We start from the raw sequence: 23,969 nt of genomic DNA, 5'->3' as shown, positions 1-23,969 counted from the left end.
ACATCTTCTAAGGTTTGGTGTTGGGTATCTTTGCCTGTGTTCATTTACCTACGTGGATGTAGCTATAATGTACATAAACCAGGAAATTTCACCCAAGTGTGTAAATTCCTTTGTCAGGCCATATTGACGTCTTTGAGGGCGCAAGATGTTGATGCTGCCAAATAGGCGGTGATAGCAAATCATGTATGTTCCTCCTCCCATGATGTCCCCGACACAGGTTTCCTCTAATTCTTCCATTCCACCTTCTTCACTGGTAGCTCCTCTCAAGCAGATGTGGTTTCCTCTCCTTTACGTCCAGCAACATCTGCCCAAAAAGCCCGTTGGCCCAGGCAAACCTGCAAAGAGACAAACGTCAGGAGTCCGATACACTTTATCAACCTCTGGGGGGGGGGGGGGGGGGGGGGGGAGGGTTGTTCCTTCGGCTTACCAGGAGCGAGTCCACTTGGAGGCGTCGTGGCTATTCACCGATTCGTGGATCAGGCCGAGACCGTTCGTGGAGCCGATGAGCTGGCGCAGGCCGTTTGCGATCTCGTCGTCATCGTCTGAGGTCATGAGCTGCGCGATCAGGGCCATGGGCCAGGCATTGCCGGGCCCTATGTGCGGACCGCCCGTAGCGTTGAGGACAGGTCCGCGCATTTGGTAGGGGTTCGAAGTGGAGAGTACGAAGCGGCGGGTATTTTGGTAGACCGGGTCCTGGGCGGACAGGTAGCCGTAGTGAGGGGCTGAAAGAAGTGAGGGGATGTTGGCATCATCCTTTTAGGGGAGGAAGGGGGGATTCGAAGGTTAGCCATGGAACGTCGAGAGAAGGACGGGGAGGGCACGAACCATGTTGTTGTGGCTGCCGAAGCCATCCACTTCGTACGAGTAAATCTCGCCAAACTTAGGATGCGTCGTCTTGCCGTGGGCCTCGACACCCTCGCGGACGGCCTTGGCCGAGTCCCGCATGCGCTCGGCGAGGCCCGCGTCGATGCTGTCCATGATCTCGGCGCACGAGTTGAGGTAGCGGGTGAACATCATGTTGGCCGGCACGAAGAGCTGGTAGATGCAGCTATCGTCGCTGGGGCGGAAGAAGCTGCGGACCATGCCGGTGCTGCCCTCGGTGGGCGCGCCGTTGCCGCCGTTGGAGAGTGTCTCCGATGACGAAACGGACTTACGCTCGAAGAGGACGGGCGATGGGTTAAGGGTGCCGTCGGCGGCGTAGGTGCCTGCGCGTAGGGCGTCGGTCGTGTTGAGGAGGACGGCGACGGCCTTGGACCAGTTGAAGCGAGCGAAGAAGTCCTTGTCGGCGGTGGCGGTATAATAGTCGTGGGAGAGCTGGAGGAATGCGGCCAAGGAGTCCAATTCGTACCTGGCATGGTCGTCAGCTGCTATGAGTGTATGGGGAGACACAAACACCATACTTGCACTCGAAGAACGAGGATGTCGAGTAGGCCGGAAAGATGTGGTCGGAGCCGCCGCCGGCCTCGTTGTCCGTGGGAGCCACATCGGATTCCTCTGGAGGCTGGAAGGCATTGCAGTGAGGAGCGAAGCGGACATAACGTGCCTGTAAGTTGATTGCGCCGCGGTAGAGGGCGGCTAAGGAGCCCTCGGACGAGTTAGGTTTAAGCAGAGAACGGTAGCTCTGTAGTTGGTTACTACTATCTCTCAGCCATTCAGCATTGATGTCACCGGTGATGATGAAGCTGAGCTCTTCATCCGGGTTCTCGCTGGCTAGCCCGGTCCAGGCAATGGTGGTGTCGAGGGTGTTTGGGAAGGTGTTCTCGAAAAGACGGTAGAGGTCCGGGTCCTTGACGAGCGCCTTCATCTCGGTGATGACCTTCTCGACTTCGGGGAAGCTAGCGGTCCGGCACTCAGGCGCCGGACGCTGATACGATAGCTTATGGATACCCTCGGAGAAGGGCTCGTGGGGAGTGGCCGCATAGTCGGTAAAGTGTGGACAGTTGGGTTTGAGAGCTGCTACCGCCAGACCAGTGAATCCGACAAGAGCGCATAGAAGGGCCATGTTGAAAGAGGCATTTGACAGTCTAAATGAAATACGGTCACAACCGCAGGGCGTCGCGTTGCCTGGCTTTCAACAGCGAGGGCACAGTTTTAAGAATAAAATAAGAAGTGCCGGATCGATCAGATGGAGACGACCATGTTCCTCCTGATCAGGAGGTGGACTTTAGGATCTAGACGGGTCTTGTGACCCAGGAAGATGGGCGGGGGAGACGATCAAGATGCGGGGTGGGGAAACGTTGTATATGGAGACTGACAGCGATGTCACGTATTGCAGGAGGCTATGATGTCGTTCGGCTTTTTTGGTAGTCCACTGCGCGCCGTTAGCACCATGGCGGTGAAAGAAGAGATAAACAGAGAGACGAGCGACGAGAGAAAGAGATGAAAGTGATGCCGGGAGAGAGAACATCCAACACGGGATGCGCAAGTCATGGGCTGCGGCGATGTTTAAGTGGCAGGCATCTCGTCCGAAGCTCAGACCATAAGAATTGTTTGAGCATGTCGGTAAGCTTCAAGAAGAAGAAGAACGGGGAGAAGCGGTAGGTATGCTGTTCTCCAAGTCTCCAACGTAATGAGGAGGGGACCCTGGAGGCGCTCAACAGACAGAGTTTGTCCCCGACCAAGATGCCAAAGAAGCCGTCAAGAAATGGAACGAGACACTGGGGCCATGTGAAGCCCGACGTCGGGATGACAGAGACAGGGGTTCTCCGCCTTGATGCAGTTGGATCTCCAAGATAGGAAACGGCAACGGCAACGGCAGTCACTTGGCTGCGTGCATTGTGTTGGTGAATCCGTCCCAATACGCCACGCATCGACCTGGATGGGCTAAGAGGAGGAGAGAGAGAAAGAGCAATGCTGCTGAATGACATGATTCAATCTACGGATGGATGTTGTATGCTCATGTACTAGTTCGCCAGACATCCGTCAGACATGGTAAAGTTGACTCAGTATAGTGCTCTCTACCAGGCAGCTATACCTAAGGTACCTAGTCATGTCGAACGCTTACTGACAACAGGCTGGAAAGGAGCACATATACTCTGTATACATGTCAGAGGGGTTGACAAACGGGAAAAGTGACTCGTTAGCGGTTATGGGTAAATCGGCAGGAGTCGCACTAACATTTAACCTTAATACGGGCAGGTCTAACCACACTAGGCACCTGAAACTGAAGGCCGCCAGATATCCGCCAGATATCCGCCAGGTTTGCATTTCTGAGAAAAAAGGGTCACCCAGGCCGGGACAACCAGTCAACTGCTCAGCAGGTGTTTAAGTAGCGTTGACACCCTAGCCCTTTTGTAGGCTGGCGGCGCCCTTAGACCGAGACCGAGACCATTTCAGGAGGTGATAGCCTGCCTTCCGACCCTTGTTTTCCCCTTCAGTGCAAGTCTCCATCCATCCATCCCATCCAGGCACAGCTTGCTCGCCCTTCTTACCTACCTGTATATTCACACATCTGTCCTTTTGCTCCTTCCACGGTTTCTTGTCTTGGAGCCTGACCCGAATCGATGGTCCAAGCCTTGTCTCTTGCGCTTGCACTTGTTGCATGACCTCGTCTCGAAGAAACCGGACGGAGCCAAGCGCAAGCTATAGCGACTTGACTGACTTTGGCTGAAGTTGAGCCACACCAACTCGGTTGACCGTCAACCTAAGTCGCGCCGGGTCGCTCGCCGAACGACATCATCCATATAAGCCTCCCTTCAGATTAGGTCCTATCTCGGCCTCTTCTCCTTTGGAAACCCATTCACGCATCGGAGCTTCTACTCACGGTCAACTTAGTTGACAGGTTTTGGCTGAGAAAGCATACATACACGTGACAGAATCAATTAAGCAGCACTCCACTACGCCCACCCACGCCGAAGCGTCCACTCTTCCTTTTGCCCTGGCGGCATCCGGGACGCGCTGTCTTACCCGGCTGCTTCGGTCTTTCCCCGTTCCGGCAATTCTCTCTACGTGCTTCTCGACCGGCCGCTGCCCATCGGAAGCCCGACATGGCCATCCTGATCCCTGCCATCGGCCTGTCCCGACCGGTGCGACTGCTGGTCTTCGCCGCCATCGTCGTATGCCTATTTACGTTGTGGCCTCATTCCGGGTCTCGCGGGCTATCGCGTCTGCTCCATTCCAAGTCAAATTTGAAGGTCCAGCGCGCCATTCTGAAATATGTTGACCCCTTGATTGGAACCGTCAACGGAGGTCAGTTGGAATTGCGACCCCATCTCAACGACAGCTAGTTGACTGCCACAGGCCATGTGTTCCCCGGTGCATCGTTGCCGTACGGTTCGTGTTACTCGTCTCCCCGCTGCCAGCTATACTTGTGCTAACGCCCGCTGCCAGGGATGGCCAAGGCTTGCGCAGACACGGATTCTCGCGCTGAGAATGCTGCGGGCTGGGTTTCAGACAATTCCAAGATAACCGGCTTCTCCCATTTCCATGATTCTGGTGGGTCTTTGTCGTCTTCATATTGGGGTGTTGCCTAACTGACGTGTGTAGGAACCGGAGGGGTGAGACGACCTCCTGACCCGATGAGATGTCTTGATCTGCATTGCTGACCCATGTATAGTCGCCGTCCATGGGCAACTTTCCACTGTTCGCTCACCCTGGCTGCGCCAATGATGACTACTTAGCATGCAAATACACGACGGACCAAAGAAGCCTCTTCCGTGTCAACGGTTCGGTCGTGGCTCGTCCAGGTTACTTCTCCGTAGACCTCACAAACACCGTTCGTGCTGAAATGACGGTCAGCGAGCGTACGGCGCTGTACCGCTTCAACTTTTCACCCAACGACACAGTATCATTTGTGGACGTCGCTAACCATGGTACTATCAACGCTGTTAGCAGCCCTCTGATTCTCATCGACCTCGCGGATATTGCCCAGAGCAGATCCAGCGGAGGTATCCAAGTGTACGAATCGGGCCGTGTCATTGGCGATGGCACTTTCAGACCCTCCTTTGGACAGGGCAACTACAGGGCATTCTTCTGTGCCGATTTCCGAGGAGCCAAAATTCGCAAGTCTGGTGTGTTCGAAGGCGATGATCCCCAAGAGGAGCCGAAATATCTGGCAGAGTTCACCCGAGGCATGCACAATCCTACCGGTGCCGCCGGCGCGTGGCTGCACTTCGAGAGGCCCGAGAACAACCAGATCCTCGCCCGGGTTGGCCTCTCCTTCATTTCCGTCGACAAGGCTTGCCAGAATGCCGAGGATGAGATACCAAAATTCGACTTCGATGGCACCGTACGCGCTGCAGAGTCAACGTGGAGCGAGAAGCTCTCGGTGGTGGAACTCGATACTGCGGGTGTAAGCGAAGACTTGAAGACTACCTTCTGGTCTGGTCTCTACAGAAGTTTTCTCTCGCCGCAGAATTACACGGGCGAAAACCCGCTGTGGGAATCGTCCGAACCGTACTTTGACTCGTTTTACTGTATCTGGGACTCCTTCCGGGCCCAGCACCCACTGCTTACCATTGTAGACCCGGAGGCGCAGACGCAAATGGTTCGCACTTTGTTGGACATCTACAGATTCGTTGGTAAGCTTCCGGACTGCAGGATGTCGTTCTGTAAAGGGTTCAGCCAGGGAGGCTCCAATGCCGACATTGTGATTGCGGACGCCTACCTCAAGAACATCACCAATGGCGTGGACTGGAAGACCGCATACGAGGCCGTGGTCTCGGATGCCGAAGGTATGTAACTGCTATGATGGGATGCAGCGACTGTCTGACGATAAATGCAGTCGCGCCGCAGCATTTTGGCGTCGAAGGCCGGGGCAACCTCGAAAGCTGGTTCGGGCTAGGCTACATTGCTGTAGATCACTTTGATAAGATCTCGACTGGTCCGCAGAGCCGCTCTATTTCCCGCACAGTCGAGTATGCATACGACGACTTCTGCATCGCAGAGATGGCGAAAGGCCTCGGCCACGACGACGACTTTGCCAAGTATATGCAGCGCAGCGCCAACTGGCAAAACCTCTGGAACCCAGACCAGCAAGACATCATTCAGGGCAAGGACCACACTGAGGTTGAACGGACAAAATATACGGGATTCCTGATGCCGAAGCTGGTGAACGGCTCGTTTACGTACCAGAACACCCGCATCTGTTCGCCCAACACGGAACAGCACCTGTGCTACTTCGATACGGGGCAGGCCACGTACGAGGGATCCCCTTGGCTATACTCGTTCTTTGCGCCACAGGACATGGCAACGCTAATCAAGCTCATGGGCGGCCGGGAAGCGTTTGTCGACAGGCTCGAGTACTATCACAGCGGCAACATTGTCTACATGGGCAATGAACAAGCCTTCCTCACCGTGTTCCAATTCCATTACGCCGGGAGACCCGGCCTCAGCTCGCGCACGACGCGCAGCTATATCCCATCGCAGTTCAATGCCACCATCAACGGGATTCCCGGTAACGACGACTGTGCCATGGGCGCTTTCAGCGCGCTTGCAATGATGGGCTTCTTCCCCGTCGCGGGGCAAGACGTGTACCTGGTCATCCCGCCCTTTTTCCCCGAGGTACGGCTCAGGTCGAGGGGAGCCAAGCCCGCTGTTATCCGAAAAGTTGCCAGGAATGACAAGGAGCTCGCAGAGGGCATCTACATCCAGAGCGCCACGCTCGACGGCAAGCCCTACACCAAGAACTGGATCTCGCACGAATTCTTCTACCACGGCGGAGTGCTGGAGCTCACGGTGGGCTCGGAGGAGAGCGATTGGGGCACGAGGGAGGAAGATGTGCCTCCCAGCTACCCCGTCACTGTCGCATCTAAGACAGCAGCGCCAACCCGGACACTCCAGGAAGGTTAAGGACGACTCCAAATAGAAGTCGCGCGCCTGTATGTATGAGAGAACAGAAGCATCGTTCAGTATTTTGAAGGACTCACCAGCAATGACAATTGTACATTCGTGTGTGTGTGTGTGTGTTGATCAATCAATGACATCTGCCACTGATGATGATGGTGCAAGGGATGCGGGTCATCGGCCAAATGCAAAGCTATGCCGACGGCTTCTTGACTCTTGGTGCCGAGACGACCTCGGAGTGACCCAGTTGATATTTGAAACTTGGAGGCGGTGATTGGCTGCATGCGGCCCAAGGGCCTAGGGGTTAAACTCTTTCCAGCCGCCTTTCTGAGCTGAGCCATGACGGGTCTGACGGTTACTACTCTGTGCTCTGTACCCTTAGGCTGTGGCATTCAATTAGCTCGGCTTCTCCCGGTCTTTGGTACGGAGGTACCTTTCAGCTGCAAAAAGACCATTGAAGTGTACCGGGGCTGTACCTCCATCTTTCACACAGGCGTGCAGCGTTGACCAAGTACAGCCCGAGTCCAAGGCACGGCGACCGGTTTCTCTCGGCTATCAACAGTTCGCGAAACCTGGGCCCGCCCAAGCTTTAGAGAAAGAGAGTCAGAAGTCGCCCAGCATCTTGCCCACCCCTCGCTCGCATTACGTATTAGAGTACAGAGTAAGTACTGAGGCAAAGAGACAGAGAGGGACGACGAGCTCTCGCCAGGAACCTCAAGTCCCTGGTCCAAGTACCCGCCGCCTTTTTTCTTCTTCTTTTTTTCACCCTTCACGACCTCAATCCCAACTTCCCTCTTCCCCTCTCTCTCCAATTGACGAACCGCAAAGGTACCAGACGGACAGAGCAGAGTACAATCATCAATTGCGCCTGCGTCCCTCATTAGCTTCTCGACTTACGCGCTCAAGGGCGGCGGCAACGAGTCCGGTCTTCGAAGGGAGGATAACTACTACCGAACGACAGAGACAGACACGCCACCTCCCACATTACACAAATCGTCTTCGCAGCCAAGATGAGTAGCTCGGCCTCGCCCCTCGCGAGGAATCTCCAGCGCAGCACGCGCAACCTCTCGACATGCCGTTTCGGTCTTACACGGGCGGCGAAGGCCGGCCTCTCCACCGTCGCGAGAGCAAGCATCACAACCACCACTAGAGCTGCTGCGAGCAGGCTACCGTCGACACGGAGGGACGCTCCTGCCGTCACGGCCTTCAGGCCGCTGGGCGCGCGCACATTCACAACGAGCAGGACACAGCAGAGCGACGAGGACGAGAAGTTCGACCCGGCAACCATTGAGCGTGAATCCGACGAAGTTGATGTTGTCATTGTGGGCGGCGGTAGGAACCTCATCGCTTTTGCTTCCAAGTCGTGAGCTGACACAGTCCTCCGCCTACAGGCCCCGCCGGACTCAGCGCTGCGATCCGGCTAAAACAGCTCGCCAACGAGGCCGGCAATGAAGAATTCCGCGTCCTCCTCCTCGAAAAAGCAGGTGAGATGGGCGCCCATATCCTCTCGGGCGCCGTCATCCAGCCCACCGCCATCGACGAGCTGATTCCGGACTGGCTCTCCGAGGATAACCCGGACCGCTTCGAGTACGCCACCCCGGCCGGCGGCGACCGCATGCGCTTCCTCACAAAGACATCGTCAATTCCGCTGCCGACTCCGCCGCAGATGCACAACGAGGGCAACTACATTGTTTCGCTGAACCAGTTCACCAAGTGGCTTGGCGACCGTGCCGAAGAGCTCGGCGTCGAGGTGTACCCGGGGTTCGCCGCCTCCGAGGTGCTCTATAACGAGGTCGACGGCAGCGTTAAGGGTGTCGCGACCAACGACCTCGGCGTAGGCCGCGACGGCAAACCCAAGGAGACGTTCGAGCGCGGCATGGCGTTCCACGCGCGCTGCACGCTCTTCGCAGAGGGGTGTCACGGCAGCTTGAGCAAGCAGGTCATCAAGAAGTTCGATCTGCGCCGTGACAGCCAGCACCAGACATACGCGCTCGGCATCAAGGAGGTCTGGGAGGTGCAGCCCGAAAAGTTCCAAAAGGGCTCTATCACGCATTCGATGGGCTACCCACTCTCAAAAGATCTCTACGGTGGCGGCTGGATGTACCACTTCGGCGACAACCTCGTCAGCATCGGCTTAGTCGTCGCCCTCGACTATGAGAACCCCTGGGTCTCGCCTTACGGCGAGTTCCAGAAGATGAAGCACCACCCGATGTACAAGGAGGTCATCGAGGGCGGCAAGTGCCTGACGTACGGCGCGCGCGCCCTTATTGAGGGAGGATTCCAGTCGATACCGAAATGCGCGTTTCCTGGTGGTGCCCTCATCGGTGACTCGGCCGGCTTCGTGAACCTGCCCAAGATCAAGGGCACCCACAACGCCATGAAGTCGGGCATGCTCGCCGCCGAGGCCGCCTTCACGGCGCTGTCGTCCGAGACCGTCGGCGAGGGCGAGGAGCGGGGCACCGTGTTCCTGTACGACTACGAGGACAAGCTCCGCGAGTCGCCCATCTGGAAGGAGCTGAAGGAGGTGCGCAACTTCCGCCCTTCCTTCCACACGCCGCTGGGCCTGTACGGTGGCATTGCCTACTCCGGGCTCGAGGCGTACGTCCTCAAGGGCCGTGTCCCGTGGACGCTGAAGCACAAGACTCCGGACCATGCAGCCACGAAATCGGCCGACAAGTACCCCAAGATCGAGTACGAAAAGCCGGACGGCAAGATCTCGTTCGACATCCTCACGAGCGTTAGCCGCACGGGCACGAACCACGAGGAGGACCAGCCGGTGCACCTGCAGGTCAAGGACTGGGAGAAGCACGCGGCCGAGACGTGGCCCAAGTTCAAGGGCGTCGAGAACCGATTTTGCCCGGCGGGCGTGTACGAGTATGTCGAGGACGACACCAAGGAGCTCGGTGTGCGATTCCAGATCAACGCGCAAAAGTGAGTCGCAAACCTTCCTTATCCTTTCCTCGCCCCCTTGCCTTTCCCATCGTCCGGCCCGGAGGACTGGCGATGAATGGCTTTTGACTGACTCGTGCTTTCCAGCTGCATCCATTGCAAAACGTGCGACATCAAGGCGCCGCACCAGGATATCAACTGGCAGGTGCCCCAGGGCGGCGAGGGTCCCAAGTACTACATGTCTTGAGATGGAGGAATCTCAACTCCGTCAAGGTCATGGAAGAACCACACTTTTCGGGGAGGCTGGCGCTTGGGGGAATATCCATTTGTTTGTTTTCGTCTGTTTGCTATCAACATGGAGGCGCGTATCACATCGGACAGAATGGGGAAAAGAAGAAGAAAAGGAACCATGCGACGTCTGTACAGTATGCCAGAAGAGGAGGGCGAGAGGAGAGTTAATGGCATAGGACAAACAGAGGAGACAAGAATAGGACATGTGCTTAGAACATCTGGGGGCCCGCAATGTCCCAACCGTATCCTCCTCTCCAAGTTCATGGGGCCCAGCACGTGTACTTTGTGCGTATGGAAGGCGCAAAGGAGAATTAAAGCAGGTTGTTTGAGACACTGAGCGTAATTTCCGGGCAGTGCAAAATTGTGAGCCAAAAGAAAATGGAGGGTGGTGGTTGGTGGCCAAATGTACGCAGCGATCCCCTTCCTTTCAGGGGGAAGACACACAACGATTCTGTCAGTGGCATATCAGACGAAGAAAGGGAAGAAACGGCCCCGCCACTTTCTCAACTTCGTGTGTGCATGAGCGGAAGAGTTCTGGAAAACGGTCGAAGTCAAGGGGTCCCAACTCCGGCGACGTCGTTCGGCTTGTGATGGATGGATGGATGGATGGATGGATGGATGGATGGATGGATGGATGGACAGGATGGGCAGGATGAATAAGGAAGGGGGTGGGGTAGTTAATGGTGAGCGACGGGCGGCATTGAGTCGATACGACGCGATGGCAATGAGGAGGGCTGGCGACCCCTTTTGTTGGACCACACCTATCCGATCGGAGGACGGAGGTAAACCCCGACTCGAGAGGAATGGGGAGGGGACGATATCGGAGACGCACGAGAGCGCGATTGCAAGACACTTGTGGGGTTTGGACTCCATGCTTTGGGCGAGGCTGGAACACGACACATTGCACGATTGAAGATTGGGCCGTGCCGTGGCAGGTTGCCCATCCGCAGTGCCTGGAGTGTTGTTGGCCGATGGTGCCAAATCCAGCACGTGAAACTTGGAAAGCGTGGCACCTCGCGTGCCAGCAGATCGACTCGCGCAACTGCTTAAAGTTGCGCCTTTCCAACTTCTTTCTTCCCGCATCTCTTCGCGTTTGCAGATGCCGCTGCTCAAAGTCCATCCTGCGGTGTGGGCAGCAGAGTTTGAGCAACGCGAATCCACGATGGACGAGGGCAAGGGAGGCAGTAAGTAGGGGGCAGGCTGGAAAGCGGTACGATAAAAGCGAGACATGTCACAACTCCGAGGGAGGAAGGAAAGGCCAAGCACATGTGGTGAGCGAGCCACTCCAACAAGGCTGTCGTGTCGGACTCTGGTGTTTGAAGTTGCATTTGCATGAGTCGCAGCGCGACTGGAGTTCTGACAGGCCCGCAAGGCCGAGAAGCGACCTTCAAACCGCCGTGTGGGAGGAAAGCAAGCAAAATACAAAATGCAACAAGCGAACAGCCCGCTCGCAGCGCGACAGAACGAGATATTCAAGGCTTGGCCTTAGGATGGAGGCTCGCACATGCATGAGTCGCGCAGGCAAAGCCGAAAGCCTGGGGAAGTATCTGAACTTGAAGATGGTTCCAGAGGTACTTCCAAGTGCACGGACCACCACTCCAGTCTTGCGAGGGCCCTGGTACCCGATACCTGCCATAAGATTGCAGTAAAATTTGCATCTGCAAAAAGCTGCAGGCGCCCTCTCTTCTGCCACCCAAGCAAAGCAGCGCCAAAGCGTCGTCGGGCTGGTGTCAAACGGAGCAGGACAGATCACGTCGAGCGCCAGATATGTCATGGCTATCAAAGAGATAGAGAGGCAACCTCAAGAGACTATATCGGGGTTGGAGGGCCTTGGTGGGTGTCGACAGAGTTTTCTCGGGCGAAAGTTCGGGCTTCCAGTGGCTGCCACAAAATGGACCGCGGCGTGGCAAGCCTCGCGTACTGGGTACGCGCGAGCCCTCATACGGGGAGGGAGGCGAGCAAGGAGCCACAAACACGCACCACGGCCCAGCCATTTTGATGCTTTTTCGGGTTTCCCCCTGCCATGTCTGGCTGGCACTGGCCGATTGGAGCCGGACTGGAGTCAATGACTCACACGTCGCAAGCCGTCTGGTTGCTGGGACGGCCCATAGAATTTCTGCCAGTACAGTAGGCCGCGGGTGCCCGAAAGCAGCGCAGGCGCCATGAAGAAGGAAGCCAAAAGTGCCGTTTTCGCGCGTTTGTGTCGCTGGGGCGTCATGACCTTTTTTTTTTGTGCGTTCCGTCCCCACGTCATGTCGTTGCGTCCGGGCGACATGCCGACAACGTGGTCTGGTGACCCTGCTGTCAGATTTGACGGCGAGACCGGCGCCACGATGATTCTGATGTTGCCGCTGCCGCAGCTCTGCACTGACAGAACTCGTGTCGGTGCTGATCGTCAGTGAGGCATCAGAGTAGGAGGCGGACTCAGTGTTTCAGCCAACTAGCGTGTGTGTTTGGAGAGGGAGGAAGGTTGGAAGAGGGAAGGATGAAAAAATCGTAAAAGGGGGGGAAGGGAGGAGGGGAAGCAAAAGAAAGGGGTGAGATGGAAGGGGGGCCCCGGTCAGCATCAGTCCAGACCAACACACCAAATGGCTGGAAGATGTGTGGTGTAGCTATCAAAGGGACTTACTTACCTGACTGACGCGGCATGCTGGGTCTGGCGTCGGAGCTGGGAGAAGTAGGCAGAAGCGGGCGGAATGGCGGAATGGGTCGGCAGTCTTGACTGTAGCGGCACCCGTACGAGGTAGCGCCGCCTGGGGGATTGCATTTGGTTGGCGTCCGGATGGTGTCGACAAGGCCCACGGCCGATTACCTGGCTGGATTGATGGACAAACCCAGTGGATTGGCAGGCCAGGACTGAGCGGTCGTGGTGCCATGCAGCGCGCCATTCGATCCGATTGATCTGTTTGGCTCTGGCGCTAACCCGTCCTCGTTCTTCTGTCAGATTTGGTAGGTTTCGCGATGTGTGACGGTGTAGTGTAGCTGCTGACCAGACGCGTCGCGCGGGCGCAGCGAGTGAGTGGTGGTGATCCGAACGGGTTTGTCGCTGTCCACGTCGTGTCGGTTGGTGATGTGCGAAAAAAAAAAAAAAAAAGACATGGAGAGCGCATACATAGCTCATTGTGGAAAGGTCCGGCTAAGTGAGAGGATGGAAGAGGAGCGCAGTCGGGGTGGATGATGGTCGACAGAAACGAAGCATTGCTGAAGGGGTAATTTTGATGGCCATCAGGGATGGGCCAGGAAGATAATGTGGAAGCGAGTCGGGTCACGATCGAAGGGTAGGGAAGGGAAACACCAATGACGAGGTAAAAGAGTTGAAAATGCGAGGGTAGAATAAGAAAAGGGAAGAAAGCAGGCTCCAGGGCAACAAAACAACGACGGTGGTGGACGATGATGACATAGACCCATCAACGGGGGCCTGGGTGGTAAGAATCAGGAGTCCAAAGGCGCGAAAGATGCTGGCCACAGGAGGGAGGCAAGGAGACGGCCAGCACTGGCCAGAATGCATTGTCGCAAAGAAGAGACTTGAGCAAATCCATGGATTCCGTGATCAAGTACAGCGACCTGGAACGCGGTGCCCTGGTACTTCAGGGGCTGGGGGGGGTCGCAGCAGGGATACTTGGAGCCGGGAAGCAGATAAAATGAGAGCATTCGCGCAATGTGATTGGGTGCATTCTCTTAGCGCGGCCGCTAAGCACAGGCAATGTCAGGCAGGACCAACCGCCACGGCGCACTGGCTACCTGGGGCCCCTGGGTGGTGTGGCAGGGGAGGGTCGTTGGGGCGACTGCGCAAGCAGGCGATGGCCAAAATTATAAAGAGGCAGGCCTCCCTCCAACCCGCTTGTTTCGAAATTCTTGCGCGGAAGCTCCGACCGACGGCCTTACGTAGTCATCCACTCACGTTCGGCCTTTCTAATTTTCCTTCTCCACCCCCACTCAACCCAGCCCAAGACCTCCAATCACGATCTTGTATCGTCATCATCGCAACGTCGCCTCACCTACATCTCCCCAAGAACACGACATCTCCCTCGCAATTCCTTGGGATCAATAAATCGCTGTCGCGACTTTATTTCCCAGTCTCGAGGTCGATCTTTCTCTACCTTCACCTCCAACTAACGACGGAACTTGTCATCCCTTCAGGGCACCTGGTGTAATCGCTTCTTAATTGAAAGTGTCACCGGACACCCCCACCCTGAACGAACAAAAGATAGGACTGGAATACGTTCCTTTCAAGACATCCCTTCGTTACACATCTCGCGCGATCCCTTCCGACGACAACCAGGTCGAGAACGAGTCGCTGCGCCTCTGTAGACATCGCGCAACTTCGTCGACGAATAGAGACACTTAGTGCACTGAACGTGACGAGGTATTACGAGACGTCGAGTTTAATTGGTGGTATCTGGGTCTTTCGCGACATTATCGAAGCGACGCCTACGACACCCGCGACCTACTCGTCCGCCCATCTCACTTGATTATCTGCATCGCATTTTCGCGGCTCCTGTAAGCTCTCGGCTTCGATCGCATATCCATTGCGTCGCAAAATCCCGCGCGCACATACACCTACCTGTCGAACAGACATTGTAGGGGAGACATTCACTTGTTCATCTCCCACATCTGGTACGCACTCTTTTTCCTGGTTGCCGTTGTCGTTGGCGCACATTTGCACTGTTGCACCTTCCTCCATTTTCGCTTCGTTCCTTCCTGCCTAGCACAAGTCTCTCGATGTCGAATTCCTTCACCTCCTACCCCCCACCCACGTATAAATCCCCCCCATCCCCATGGCCTAGGCCAATCCTGAAATAAACACGACCAAACAATTTGTCCGTCGCGAACCATACCATTCAATATTATCAGTTCCTGAATCGCAAGACCATCACCTCTTTGGATCATCGCTACTACTACCACTCCCATCACTACCACATCATCATCAATCAAATCACTAACCTACCCGACCGCAGATCTGTTGTCTGTACTGCTCATACGGTTTCTGATTACCCATCAACCGCAAACATGGAGGCAATTCAGACCCATCCTACCAGCGCTGCGCAGGCCAAGGCTTTCACCGCACCTGGATCTCTCTCCTTCCCTGGTGGCGCCCATGAGCTTCCTCCTGCCCCTGTTGTTAACGGCGAGAAGGTGCCAGTCAATGGACAGGCGCCCGTCGCAAACGGCCAGCAAGGCGCAAACGGTACCGGGGTGACTCCCGCGACACCCGCTGCGACGCCCGCCGCCACGCAAGGTGGCAGCGGCCTGACTCCTACGTTGCAGTATGTATATCATGAGTGATCTTTCTTGCGATCAATGAGGCTTATCTCGCCCGCTCAAGGAATATCGTTGCCACGGTCAACCTCGATTGCCGCTTGGACCTCAAGACGATTGCCCTGCACGCGAGAAACGCAGAGTACAACCCCAAGGTATATCTTACCGGTTGAGCTCCTCATGAACGCGATGCTGACAATTTTGGCCCATAGCGTTTCGCTGCTGTCATCATGCGTATTCGCGAGCCCAAGACCACGGCTCTAATCTTCGCCTCTGGCAAGATGGTTGTCACTGGTGCCAAGTCCGAGGATGACTCGAAGCTTGCCTCGCGAAAGTACGCCCGCATCATTCAGAAACTGGGATTCAACGCCAAGTTCACGGATTTCAAGATCCAGAATATCGTCGGCTCCTGCGATATCAAATTCCCCATCCGCTTGGAGGGGTTGGCCTCGCGCCATCACAACTTCAGCTCCTACGAGCCCGAGCTGTTCCCTGGTCTTATCTACCGCATGATCAAGCCGAAGATTGTGCTTCTCATCTTCGTCAGTGGCAAGATCGTCCTCACCGGTGCCAAGGTTCGCGAGGAGATTTACCAAGCCTTCGAGATGATCTACCCTGTGCTTCAGGGTCAGTACAAACCATGCCACTTTTCCTCGCTTCATCAACTAACTGTTGCTAGATTTCCGCAAAGTATAAAAGTACTGAGCCAAGGGCAAGATCATCGACCTATGTCGATGTACCACCACCAATACAACACCAACATCGCCGACTTGTACGACTAGACACCTTTCTTCACGATACCACGACTGTTTACCCCCGCACATCATACAAAAAAAAATCGAGCGTTCGTCACCTGGCAATTTTGCCACCACCCTGGTTTCATTCGACGCCCGTTTGTGTTTCTTTGATTTTTTTTCCCTGCTGCATTGCAATGGCGTTGGCAAAGGAGGTCAAACCTGGATCGGAGGCTCTCGGTCAGGTGGTTGATTCAAACGAAAAGAACAAGATTTCTCATACCGCAGCACTACATAGATTGCTTGTGGCATCGTCGACGGCAGATGCGCAGGTCGACTTTGCCGTTCTTTAATGGAAGCGACTTAGATGCATGGGGGTCTGTGAACGAAGGGATAGGAGGTGGTAACAGAAACCACAAGGCATGAGAGAGATCGGGGATGGAGTTGGTGTTGCCTTCAGGACAGTGGGTTTGAAGGAACCAAGAGGGCTGGGTGGGGAAAGTTGTGAGCATAGGAGAGAAAACAGGTTCGCGAAGTCAAGTCACCTAGCTTTTCCTACCCCAGGTGACTAGACGGATCACTCCAGTCTTACTCTGCCTTTTAGTCTGCGGGTTTGATGCGAGCTGATATGAGTGGGCGTTGCTTTTTAGTACAATGCCACAACCTGTTTCTATGATCATGAAATCTACCTGGTCTCCTTTGTGTGTGTCTGTCGATGTGCACCATGCCTTGACTGTGTTTGTGGCACCCTTGTCATGCTTGTCTGTATACTGCTCCTGTGTAGGTAAGTTGTACAAAACATCCCACATATAACCCGTTATCTACATTTTTATGTATACGACATGCGTGTATATCAATACCTACACCATCCCTTGTCTACAACTTGGCTTGCTCTTGCTTCAGCAGTAGTCCAGGAATGCCCCCTCTGCTCCCATCCTCAGTCATGATGTGTTCGTACAAATTCGTCGCGTTCGCCTTGCTCGCAACCTCCCTCCACCGCCACTTCTCAGTGAAAACCTCATCACCATGCCCCTCGAGCACGTTGACAATCTCGCGGCCCAGCACGGGCAAGAACTTGAAGCCGTGGCCGCTGCCACCCGTTGCAACGAAAAGATTCTTAGCCTCTGGGTGGTGGCAGACGAGGAAATCGCCCGACTGGGTGTCGGTGTACCAGCACAAGCGGGTCTGGACGAAGGGGCGGTCGTGGATGGCGGGGATGGGCACGATAGTACGGACGGCCTGGCGCAGTGCGGCCTCACCTTCCTTAGGGAACTTGAGCCTCGGATCCGTGAGATGCGTCGCGGGGAGGGAGACGGTGGACCTGGCGGAGGACGGAGACAAGGGCGAAGGGTGAGGGATGGGTGTCGGGTTGAGGTAGCCAAAGGCGTGGCGCGCGACCTTGAGTTGGAGACCCGCGGGAGGGATCATGAAGAGGCCTGTGCTGAAGTTGAGGGTGACGGGCATCTTACGGAGGACCTCAAGCTCCGACGGTGTGATGTCGATGTAGCCCACCGCCTGGCCTGTGGCGATGGCCTGTCCGGAGAGGTCAACGAGCTGGCCGGTCCAGGCGCCCGCGGCAACGATGACGAGGTCGGCCGAGAGCACGCTGCCGTCGTCAAGCGTTGCGCCCGTGACCGTCGTCCTGTCCGGGCTGTAGTTCAGGTGGATCGCGGTGCCGGAGACGAAGCGCACGCGTTGGAGAGCCTGGACCTTAGCGGCAAGGTAGGACATGGCGGCGCCGGCGTCGGCCCAGCCGGCGAGCGGGTTGATGTAGCCCCACGTACCCGGCGCGATGGGCGTGCCGAGGAACTCTTTGATGGCGGTGGGCGTGGGCAGCTCCTTGATGATCTTGTCGCCATCCCTGCCGGCCAGGGAGACGACGTTGTTGTAGCTCTCGCGGACATACTCAAGCGAGGTCTTCTTGGCCTTCTGCTTGGCCTGGGCGTTTGTGTTGACCGTCTCCGATGAGGGGGAGGGGGAGGAGGAGTAGGCGGAGGAGGCGGTCGGGGTCGGGTCCGCAACGAGGCAGAGGCCGGACTGGCTGTAGCGGCCCTCGGCGCCGAGATCGGAAGGGTTCTCGGTCTTGCGCCACTCGGTCTGGGCCTCGGCGGCGAGGCGGGCGTAGGCTGGGTCGGCGTAGTCCGCGCGGATGATACGAGAAGAATCGACGGAGGCGGCGTCCTCGCTGGGACCGGGGACGGGGGAGCGGTCGAGGACGGTGATGGCAGTGGAAGCGTAGCGCGGGCGCTGGGCGAGCTCGTAGGCAGTTGTAAGGCCGAAGACGCCGGAGCCGATGATAAGGATCGAGGACGGCGCTGGCTCCGCCGCCGCTGCCGTGGGGTCGGAGGGCATTGTGTGTGATGCGTGTAGGGCTATGGCTTCGTGCCGGGAGTTTCGTGTGTGATTCGGAGCGGGGGCCGGCGTGCGGGAGGAGAACGGATGGATTGGGGGAGGTGGATTACACGGGTTTGATTGGAAGACCAGGAAGAAGTATATCTGGGGTTGAGGTGAAAGGACCAGGAAAGAAACGTTACGTTGCACAATGCGTACGACAAGATGGGATGGCACAAGACGACGAGGAGGGCGACCACGCAGGCGTCCCGTGAGAGGGGCGTTATCGGAGGTCAGAATTTTTCCACCCTCTGGAGAGTGACAGTCGGTATCGGTAGTGCCTTCCGGTGCTGGGGGTTTGTCGATATTGGCGGGGTCACCTCCGTCGGTGTACATCTGTATCGTAAGTTCCCCCCCGTTCCCCGTTCCCCCCCTGCGAGGAACAACCTGGGAGGGCGGGTGCTTTGCGCAGGGCCGATCGTTATGCTATGTTATGCCAACGGCGGTTGGTTGTGGAGTGGAGAGGCATCGGCCGGTTTGACGGCCAGGGAAGGGTGGTGGGCTCTTGAGCCTTGGCCTGCCTCTGCATGAAGGGTACTAGGCGGTGGGTTAGGTGTCGCAATGCAATGCAGCACTCGAGTGGTTTTCCAGAGGCTGGCCTGGCCGCCTGGCCATATTGATGCAGGCCATGTGTGATGGTCTTGCGCGAATGACTTTCGGACATGATGTTGTCTGGAGATGAGATTCATGGGGTGAGATGTTCTGGCGACGTCACCCTTGCTTGCCAACAACGAAGAGCGGAAAGAGCACTGGGGTCGTCGGTCCAAGGTCAAATAGTCGGCGTTTCTCCCTTCCATTGATGCCTCCGGAAAACAAGTTGGTACTTCAGGCGCAACCAGGCCAACCAAACATGTCACTTCAATTGAAGCAATCCAATCAATTGTGCTTAAGAGTGTTTCCCCTATCTCTCTGTGCTCATCCATCTCTCTTCATTCCCTTCTGTCGAGTCATTTCCTTCCTGTCTTTACGCTTACCTAAAGTACCTTGTGCACATACCATTGAGGGTCGACCAAATAGCGGTTCACGCCAGCTCCCTTCTCCTCCGCAGCCTCCACTTCCCGCATTGAGTCATAAGCATCAAACTTCCCCCACACGCTAACAAGCATTGTCAGGCCCAATGGTCTAGAGGTATGATTCGCCCTTCGGGTTCACGATCCGTGTGCACAGCACATCAATTGGGCGAGGCCCCGCGTTCGAATCGCGGTTGGGCCCTGATTCTTTTGCAATTTTTGGTATCACATAATGACGATGATGCTGTATCAAATATTGAATCGGCTGGACTGACTGGCCTGTGGAAGTAAGAGAGAGAGAGAGAGAGAGAGAGTGAGTAAGAAGAGGTTGTGTTGTTTTACCCCAGGGACCTGGCCATGCTGGTTGCCTATGTGAGCAGGTAGGCAGTAGTTGCTACCGTCCTCCCTGTTTTTGCTTGGTTTGATTGCATTAAGATGATTAGAGGACCAATGGAGTCAGCTAGCCATGAGGCTGACTGACTTCATGATGACCATTGATGGGTTTGGTTCTAAAAAAGGAAGTGTTGATGCAACCTGGAACAGAAAGAGACTGTGCGATCTGATGCCTTGATTCTATTGTCTACACTGTGCGGGGCTGTCGTCACATCCCTCCCCGCTTTCAGCTGTCCCACGCCGTCTTCCCTGTCTCAAACCACCTCTCACTTACCAAAACTTCCTTCACAAACAATCCGTCGCAAAGGAAACAGAGACGTCCACATAAAAAATGGTGAGGATCGGGCTGTTCCTTACTAACTGTCTGACCATTCTGACCGACTTGCGCCCTATAGGCCGCTGCATCTGGGTTGACTGAAGAGCAAAAGGCGCAATACAAGGAGGTGTTTGACCTCTTCGTAAGTTCTCACCCACTTCCCCCTTGACCCTCGACCTCTCCCTTTTTCCTGCCTTGGCCCCCCTCTTCTTCCCTCCCAGTCATCAGGCTGGCGGCGCATTTTCCCAACTCTACGCAACTCCTCTACTCTCAAACTGTTCGGCGTACTTCTAACAAGAGGAATAGGACAAGGATGGGACTGGTCAGTACTTCATGTTCCTGCATTTTCTTAGGATTATCGTTTTGGTTTTGCTTGGACACCTCGACCCCTTTTGCAGGAGCGCAAATGACGTGGCTTAGACCTACTCCGTCTCATCTTGCTACTCAACTTGCTCGTCAATTTTGCCTGTGGGCTGTTTTCATCCCATCATGAAAACTGACATTTGTCCTCGCAGGTGACATCACCGCCCAGGAGCTGGGCGAGGTCATGAGGTCCCTGGGCCTCAACCCAAGCGACACAGAGCTGAACGACATGGTCAACGAGGTCGACGCCGACAACAACGGCACCATCGACTTCAACGGTATGTAAACTGTAGCCTTTGCCCACTCATCAAAATCCTTCCTGCGTGTGCTGACATACACCATAGAATTCCTCAACCTGATGGCTCAAAAGGTCCAGATTGGCGATGCCGAGGAAGAACTCAAGAACGCTTTCAAAGTGTTTGACCGCGACGGCAGCGGCACCATCTCCGCCGAAGAGCTGCGTCACGTCTTGACCTCGCTAGGCGAGAACATGACCCCGGCCGAGATTGACGAGATGATTCAGATGGCCGACAAGGACGGTGACGGGTCGATTGACTGTAAGGATGCCCTATCGAGAGACGTCGCCCACTTTCAATGAAATTTGACACTGACATGTGAGCCAGATGATGAGTTTGCCTCGATCATGATGCGGGAGTAAAAAAAAGGGGGTCTCTGACTGGGATATCCATTGTTCAGTTGTTTCTCGGGTTATTTGGTCACGCAATGCAAGTAGAATGAATCTGCTTTCTGGGGTCTCTCGGGCTTGGGTCCTTTTTCACACCAAAGCATCGTTTAAGGGATATCAGATCGAAACTCCTCGCCCATACTTGCACTTTCGGTGATAGGCAAGGTCAGGATTGACCATTACGAGGGCATGTTGATATTTCGTCATGGCGAGCCTATTTTGCTAACCCGTTTTAATACTACATATACTCTTCATCCGGCTCCCGAAAACGCCTCCGATCACACGGCACCTATCCATCGCATACTCGTTTTTTCAGACGACCCACGGTACAACCATGCATAAGCCCGCGGCCAAGGCAGCGCGGTTGGTGAATCTCAATCGTGGTGCCGCACCCGGCGCGTCCGTAGATGTTGGCGTCATGACACTCGAGGTTTCAAAGACAATGCCGTCGAAGTCCGTCCCTGTAGCGTCCGGGAATCCCTCGCTATATGACGTTCCCAGGGCAGCAAACGTGGTCCTCGGCGACATCGGCGCCGGTGTTTCCTGGGCGACCCCCGTGGTCTGGGGTATGCTCGAGGTCGTTGCACGGGCGGCCGTCGGGGGCACGCTTGATGTCGGTTTTTGGGTAATGCCGCTTCCGATCCCACCGTTCTTGAGACACTTGTCGCCGGCGACACAAGTCTCCCCGGCATCGCAATATCCGCCGTTGGGGCAGCATACCTTGCCAATCGGGCAGCAGCCGTCGAGGTGGCACTTCTTCCCGGCATCGCAGTACCCGCCTCCGGAGCAGCACTCGGCGCCGAGAGGCATGCAATCCTTCCCGCAAGCGGCGCGTCCTGTACCACACGGCTTGTCGTCACTGCTGTTCTTGCCGCATTTTCCATCTCCGGCGCATATCTCTCCAGCGTCGCAGAATCCCCCAGTGGGGCAGCATACCTTGCCGGACGGGCAGCATCCGCTCCCGTTGCATGTCTCGCCTGCGCTGCAGTATCCGGTGGAGCAACACACTGCGCCAAGAGGCATGCATTTGGTGCCGCAAGCGGCCTTTCCTGCACCGCATGACCCGGTACTGGTACTATTTCCGCCAGGCTTCGAACAAAGACCGTCCTGGGTACACGTCTCCCCAGCATCGCAGTATCTTCCATCTGAGCAGCACACCTTGCCGGAGGGGATGCACTTGGAGCCACAGACGAACGTTCCGTCCTCGCACTCTCCACTACCAGTGTCGGAGCAGCCGCCCGGGACGCACGTCTTGCCGGCATCGCAGTGTTCGCCATTCGAGCAACACACCTTGCCCTCAGGCATGCAGTAGAGGCCGCACTGCACTTGCTTGTCGCCGCATTTCGCAGGAGGCCCGGAGCACACCTTGCCAAGCGGGCAACATCCGTCCCCGGAGCAGTAGGCGTTAGCTTCGCAGTAGCCCTCGACGGGACAGCAGTTGCTTCCGATGGGCATGCAGTGGTCGTTGCACACCACACTGCCGGTACCGCATGATACGCCGACGGCGGCGAAGTTGATTGGGAGACCGAAGAATGAGCCCCCAGAGGATAGCAGGGAGCCTACGCTCCTGAGGATCGGTGTTTCGTCGGCTCGGGCGCGGGGGAGCAGGATGCTGCCGGAGAGGGCGATAAACACGGTAGGTAGCATTTTGAGAAAACCTTGGGCTCCCTTCCGACATGGATTGTGGGACGAGAGCTATTGAAAGACTCGAAACGAAAGGATTGAAAACACCCACCATCAATCTGGCTGGGACGGGGCGGGACGAGCGCAGTACATATATGTCGGTCACATTTACAGAAGGAAAGAAGAATGCCGACACTGTTTGACAGGCGGCACATAGTTCGGATATAACGAAGCTAGGAAGACATGTTGAAGCCACTTGGCAATGTCTTCTGTTGACGACTTGACGCGGCATGAGACTTCGAAGCCGAGGGTTGAAAACATTCGTCTCCCCCAGATCTGGCTGGCCATGCCGTGATAGCTTAGCAGGGTCTGGACGTGAGATGCCGCCGCTACCGTCGAGACAGACAGTCTATGGGGACAAGCCGGGGGGGGGGAGGGGGGTGGAGGGGCGGTCCTTAGCCTCGTGATGGTGGCGTTTTCTCCATCTTTCCTCTTTTCGGCTCAGAGACTGTGGGCGCGCGGTATCCGAAGCATCGACGGCAGATGTGACAAAGGAATCTTTGGTGGCAACCCTTGATGCGGATGTTGATCGATATTCGAGAGGGTGCCCTGCCCCCGCGTGATTGGACGGCGTGCGCGCCTTGTCGAACACGAAAAGTAGCAGCCGCGGATGCGGTCTTGAGGTCTAAGCAGTTCATGCGGTAGGCGTGGATTTCTGGCGTTGAATGGACGTGAGAGTTGGCTGAGGGGTTGTTCGTGTGCCTAAAATAGCCGGACGAAAGCGGCAGGTTTGGACTGGAACGAGGGTCTCCGTCTTTAGGCATGCTAGCTATCTATTTGTCTTATCTACTGCCTGTGTTGTCCGAAAGATATTGTGTATCGATTATCACGGGGCAGTCGACTGTTTAATCTACTAGGTGGTAGATGTTGTTCTAGCCACTTGGCATATTGGAACCCTGTGGATTGTTTGTTGGAAGTATGGGTGGAAGTAGTAGATTTTGGCTCTTTGCAAGGTTGGCATCATGTGTCTGGGCCAACTCTTCCATGCCTGTCTAGGCGGCCTTGGAAAACGCCCAGGGGTTACGTTCATCTTCCACTCCCACTGTCTGTCGCTTTTGCTGTTCTCACTGCTCAAGCGATCATCTACTCAGCCTGGCTTGTTGTCGTTCCATACTGCTTTACGGTAGAGTTGATGGAAGGGAGTTGAAGCAAATGGCACCAGCGACATTAGG

General features: G+C 55.9%; 8 protein-coding genes across 8 annotated transcripts; 4 read left to right on the top strand and 4 right to left on the bottom strand.

Annotated features, from left to right (window-relative positions):
- Positions 1-28: 28 nt before the first annotated feature.
- CDEST_11133 (Putative metal-independent alpha-mannosidase, six-hairpin glycosidase superfamily) lies at positions 29-2,197 on the bottom strand. Its single transcript, XM_062927289.1, has 4 exons — positions 1,401-2,197; positions 826-1,348; positions 428-753; positions 29-335 (listed from the first exon to the last, which is right to left on the bottom strand). Exons 1-4 carry the CDS (start codon positions 2,000-2,002, stop codon positions 248-250), a joined length of 1,539 nt encoding a protein of 512 aa, XP_062783340.1. The 5' UTR covers positions 2,003-2,197; the 3' UTR covers positions 29-247.
- A 1,049-nt stretch (positions 2,198-3,246) lies between these two features.
- CDEST_11132 (Putative glycosyl hydrolase family 92, alpha-1,2-mannosidase) lies at positions 3,247-6,873 on the top strand. The gene is made up of 6 exons (XM_062927288.1): positions 3,247-4,188; positions 4,240-4,272; positions 4,330-4,434; positions 4,486-4,496; positions 4,556-5,672; positions 5,723-6,873. The coding sequence occupies exons 1-6, from the start codon at positions 3,987-3,989 to the stop codon at positions 6,787-6,789; spliced, it is 2,535 nt and encodes an 844-aa protein (XP_062783339.1). The 5' UTR covers positions 3,247-3,986; the 3' UTR covers positions 6,790-6,873.
- Positions 6,874-7,358: 485 nt separating this feature from the next.
- On the top strand, positions 7,359-10,602 carry CDEST_11131 (Putative electron transfer flavoprotein-ubiquinone oxidoreductase). Its single transcript, XM_062927287.1, has 3 exons — positions 7,359-8,115; positions 8,175-9,714; positions 9,820-10,602. The coding sequence occupies exons 1-3, from the start codon at positions 7,794-7,796 to the stop codon at positions 9,917-9,919; spliced, it is 1,962 nt and encodes a 653-aa protein (XP_062783338.1). The 5' UTR covers positions 7,359-7,793; the 3' UTR covers positions 9,920-10,602.
- A 1,423-nt stretch (positions 10,603-12,025) lies between these two features.
- Positions 12,026-12,851, bottom strand: CDEST_11130 (uncharacterized protein; the record flags this gene model as incomplete). Its single annotated transcript, XM_062927286.1, has 3 exons — positions 12,026-12,330; positions 12,593-12,716; positions 12,798-12,851. 3 exons carry the CDS (start codon positions 12,849-12,851, stop codon positions 12,026-12,028), a joined length of 483 nt encoding a protein of 160 aa, XP_062783337.1.
- A 977-nt stretch (positions 12,852-13,828) lies between these two features.
- CDEST_11129 (Putative TATA-box binding protein) lies at positions 13,829-16,830 on the top strand. The gene is made up of 5 exons (XM_062927285.1): positions 13,829-14,580; positions 14,922-15,230; positions 15,290-15,377; positions 15,435-15,853; positions 15,902-16,830. Exons 2-5 carry the CDS (start codon positions 14,974-14,976, stop codon positions 16,002-16,004), a joined length of 867 nt encoding a protein of 288 aa, XP_062783336.1. The 5' UTR covers positions 13,829-14,580; positions 14,922-14,973; the 3' UTR covers positions 16,005-16,830.
- A 2-nt stretch (positions 16,831-16,832) lies between these two features.
- On the bottom strand, positions 16,833-18,308 carry CDEST_11128 (Putative FAD dependent oxidoreductase, FAD/NAD(P)-binding domain superfamily, MTOX family; the record flags this gene model as incomplete). The annotated part of the gene is made up of 1 exon (XM_062927284.1): positions 16,833-18,308. The coding sequence occupies one exon, from the start codon at positions 18,306-18,308 to the stop codon at positions 16,833-16,835; it is 1,476 nt and encodes a 491-aa protein (XP_062783335.1).
- Positions 18,309-20,007: 1,699 nt separating this feature from the next.
- Positions 20,008-23,164, top strand: CDEST_11127 (Putative EF-hand domain-containing protein). Its single transcript, XM_062927283.1, has 6 exons — positions 20,008-20,084; positions 20,146-20,208; positions 20,373-20,388; positions 20,582-20,707; positions 20,774-20,986; positions 21,053-23,164. Exons 1-6 carry the CDS (start codon positions 20,082-20,084, stop codon positions 21,085-21,087), a joined length of 456 nt encoding a protein of 151 aa, XP_062783334.1. The 5' UTR covers positions 20,008-20,081; the 3' UTR covers positions 21,088-23,164.
- On the bottom strand, positions 21,426-23,969 carry CDEST_11126 (uncharacterized protein). The gene has a single exon (XM_062927282.1). The coding sequence runs from the start codon at positions 22,759-22,761 to the stop codon at positions 21,427-21,429; it is 1,335 nt and encodes a 444-aa protein (XP_062783333.1). The 5' UTR covers positions 22,762-23,969; the 3' UTR covers position 21,426.

Source organism: Colletotrichum destructivum, chromosome 7, assembly GCF_034447905.1.
Source record: "Colletotrichum destructivum chromosome 7, complete sequence".
Lineage (NCBI taxonomy): Eukaryota > Fungi > Ascomycota > Sordariomycetes > Glomerellales > Glomerellaceae > Colletotrichum > Colletotrichum destructivum.
Note: the sequence above shows the minus strand (reverse complement) of the source record. Positions and strands in the feature narration are given on the sequence as shown.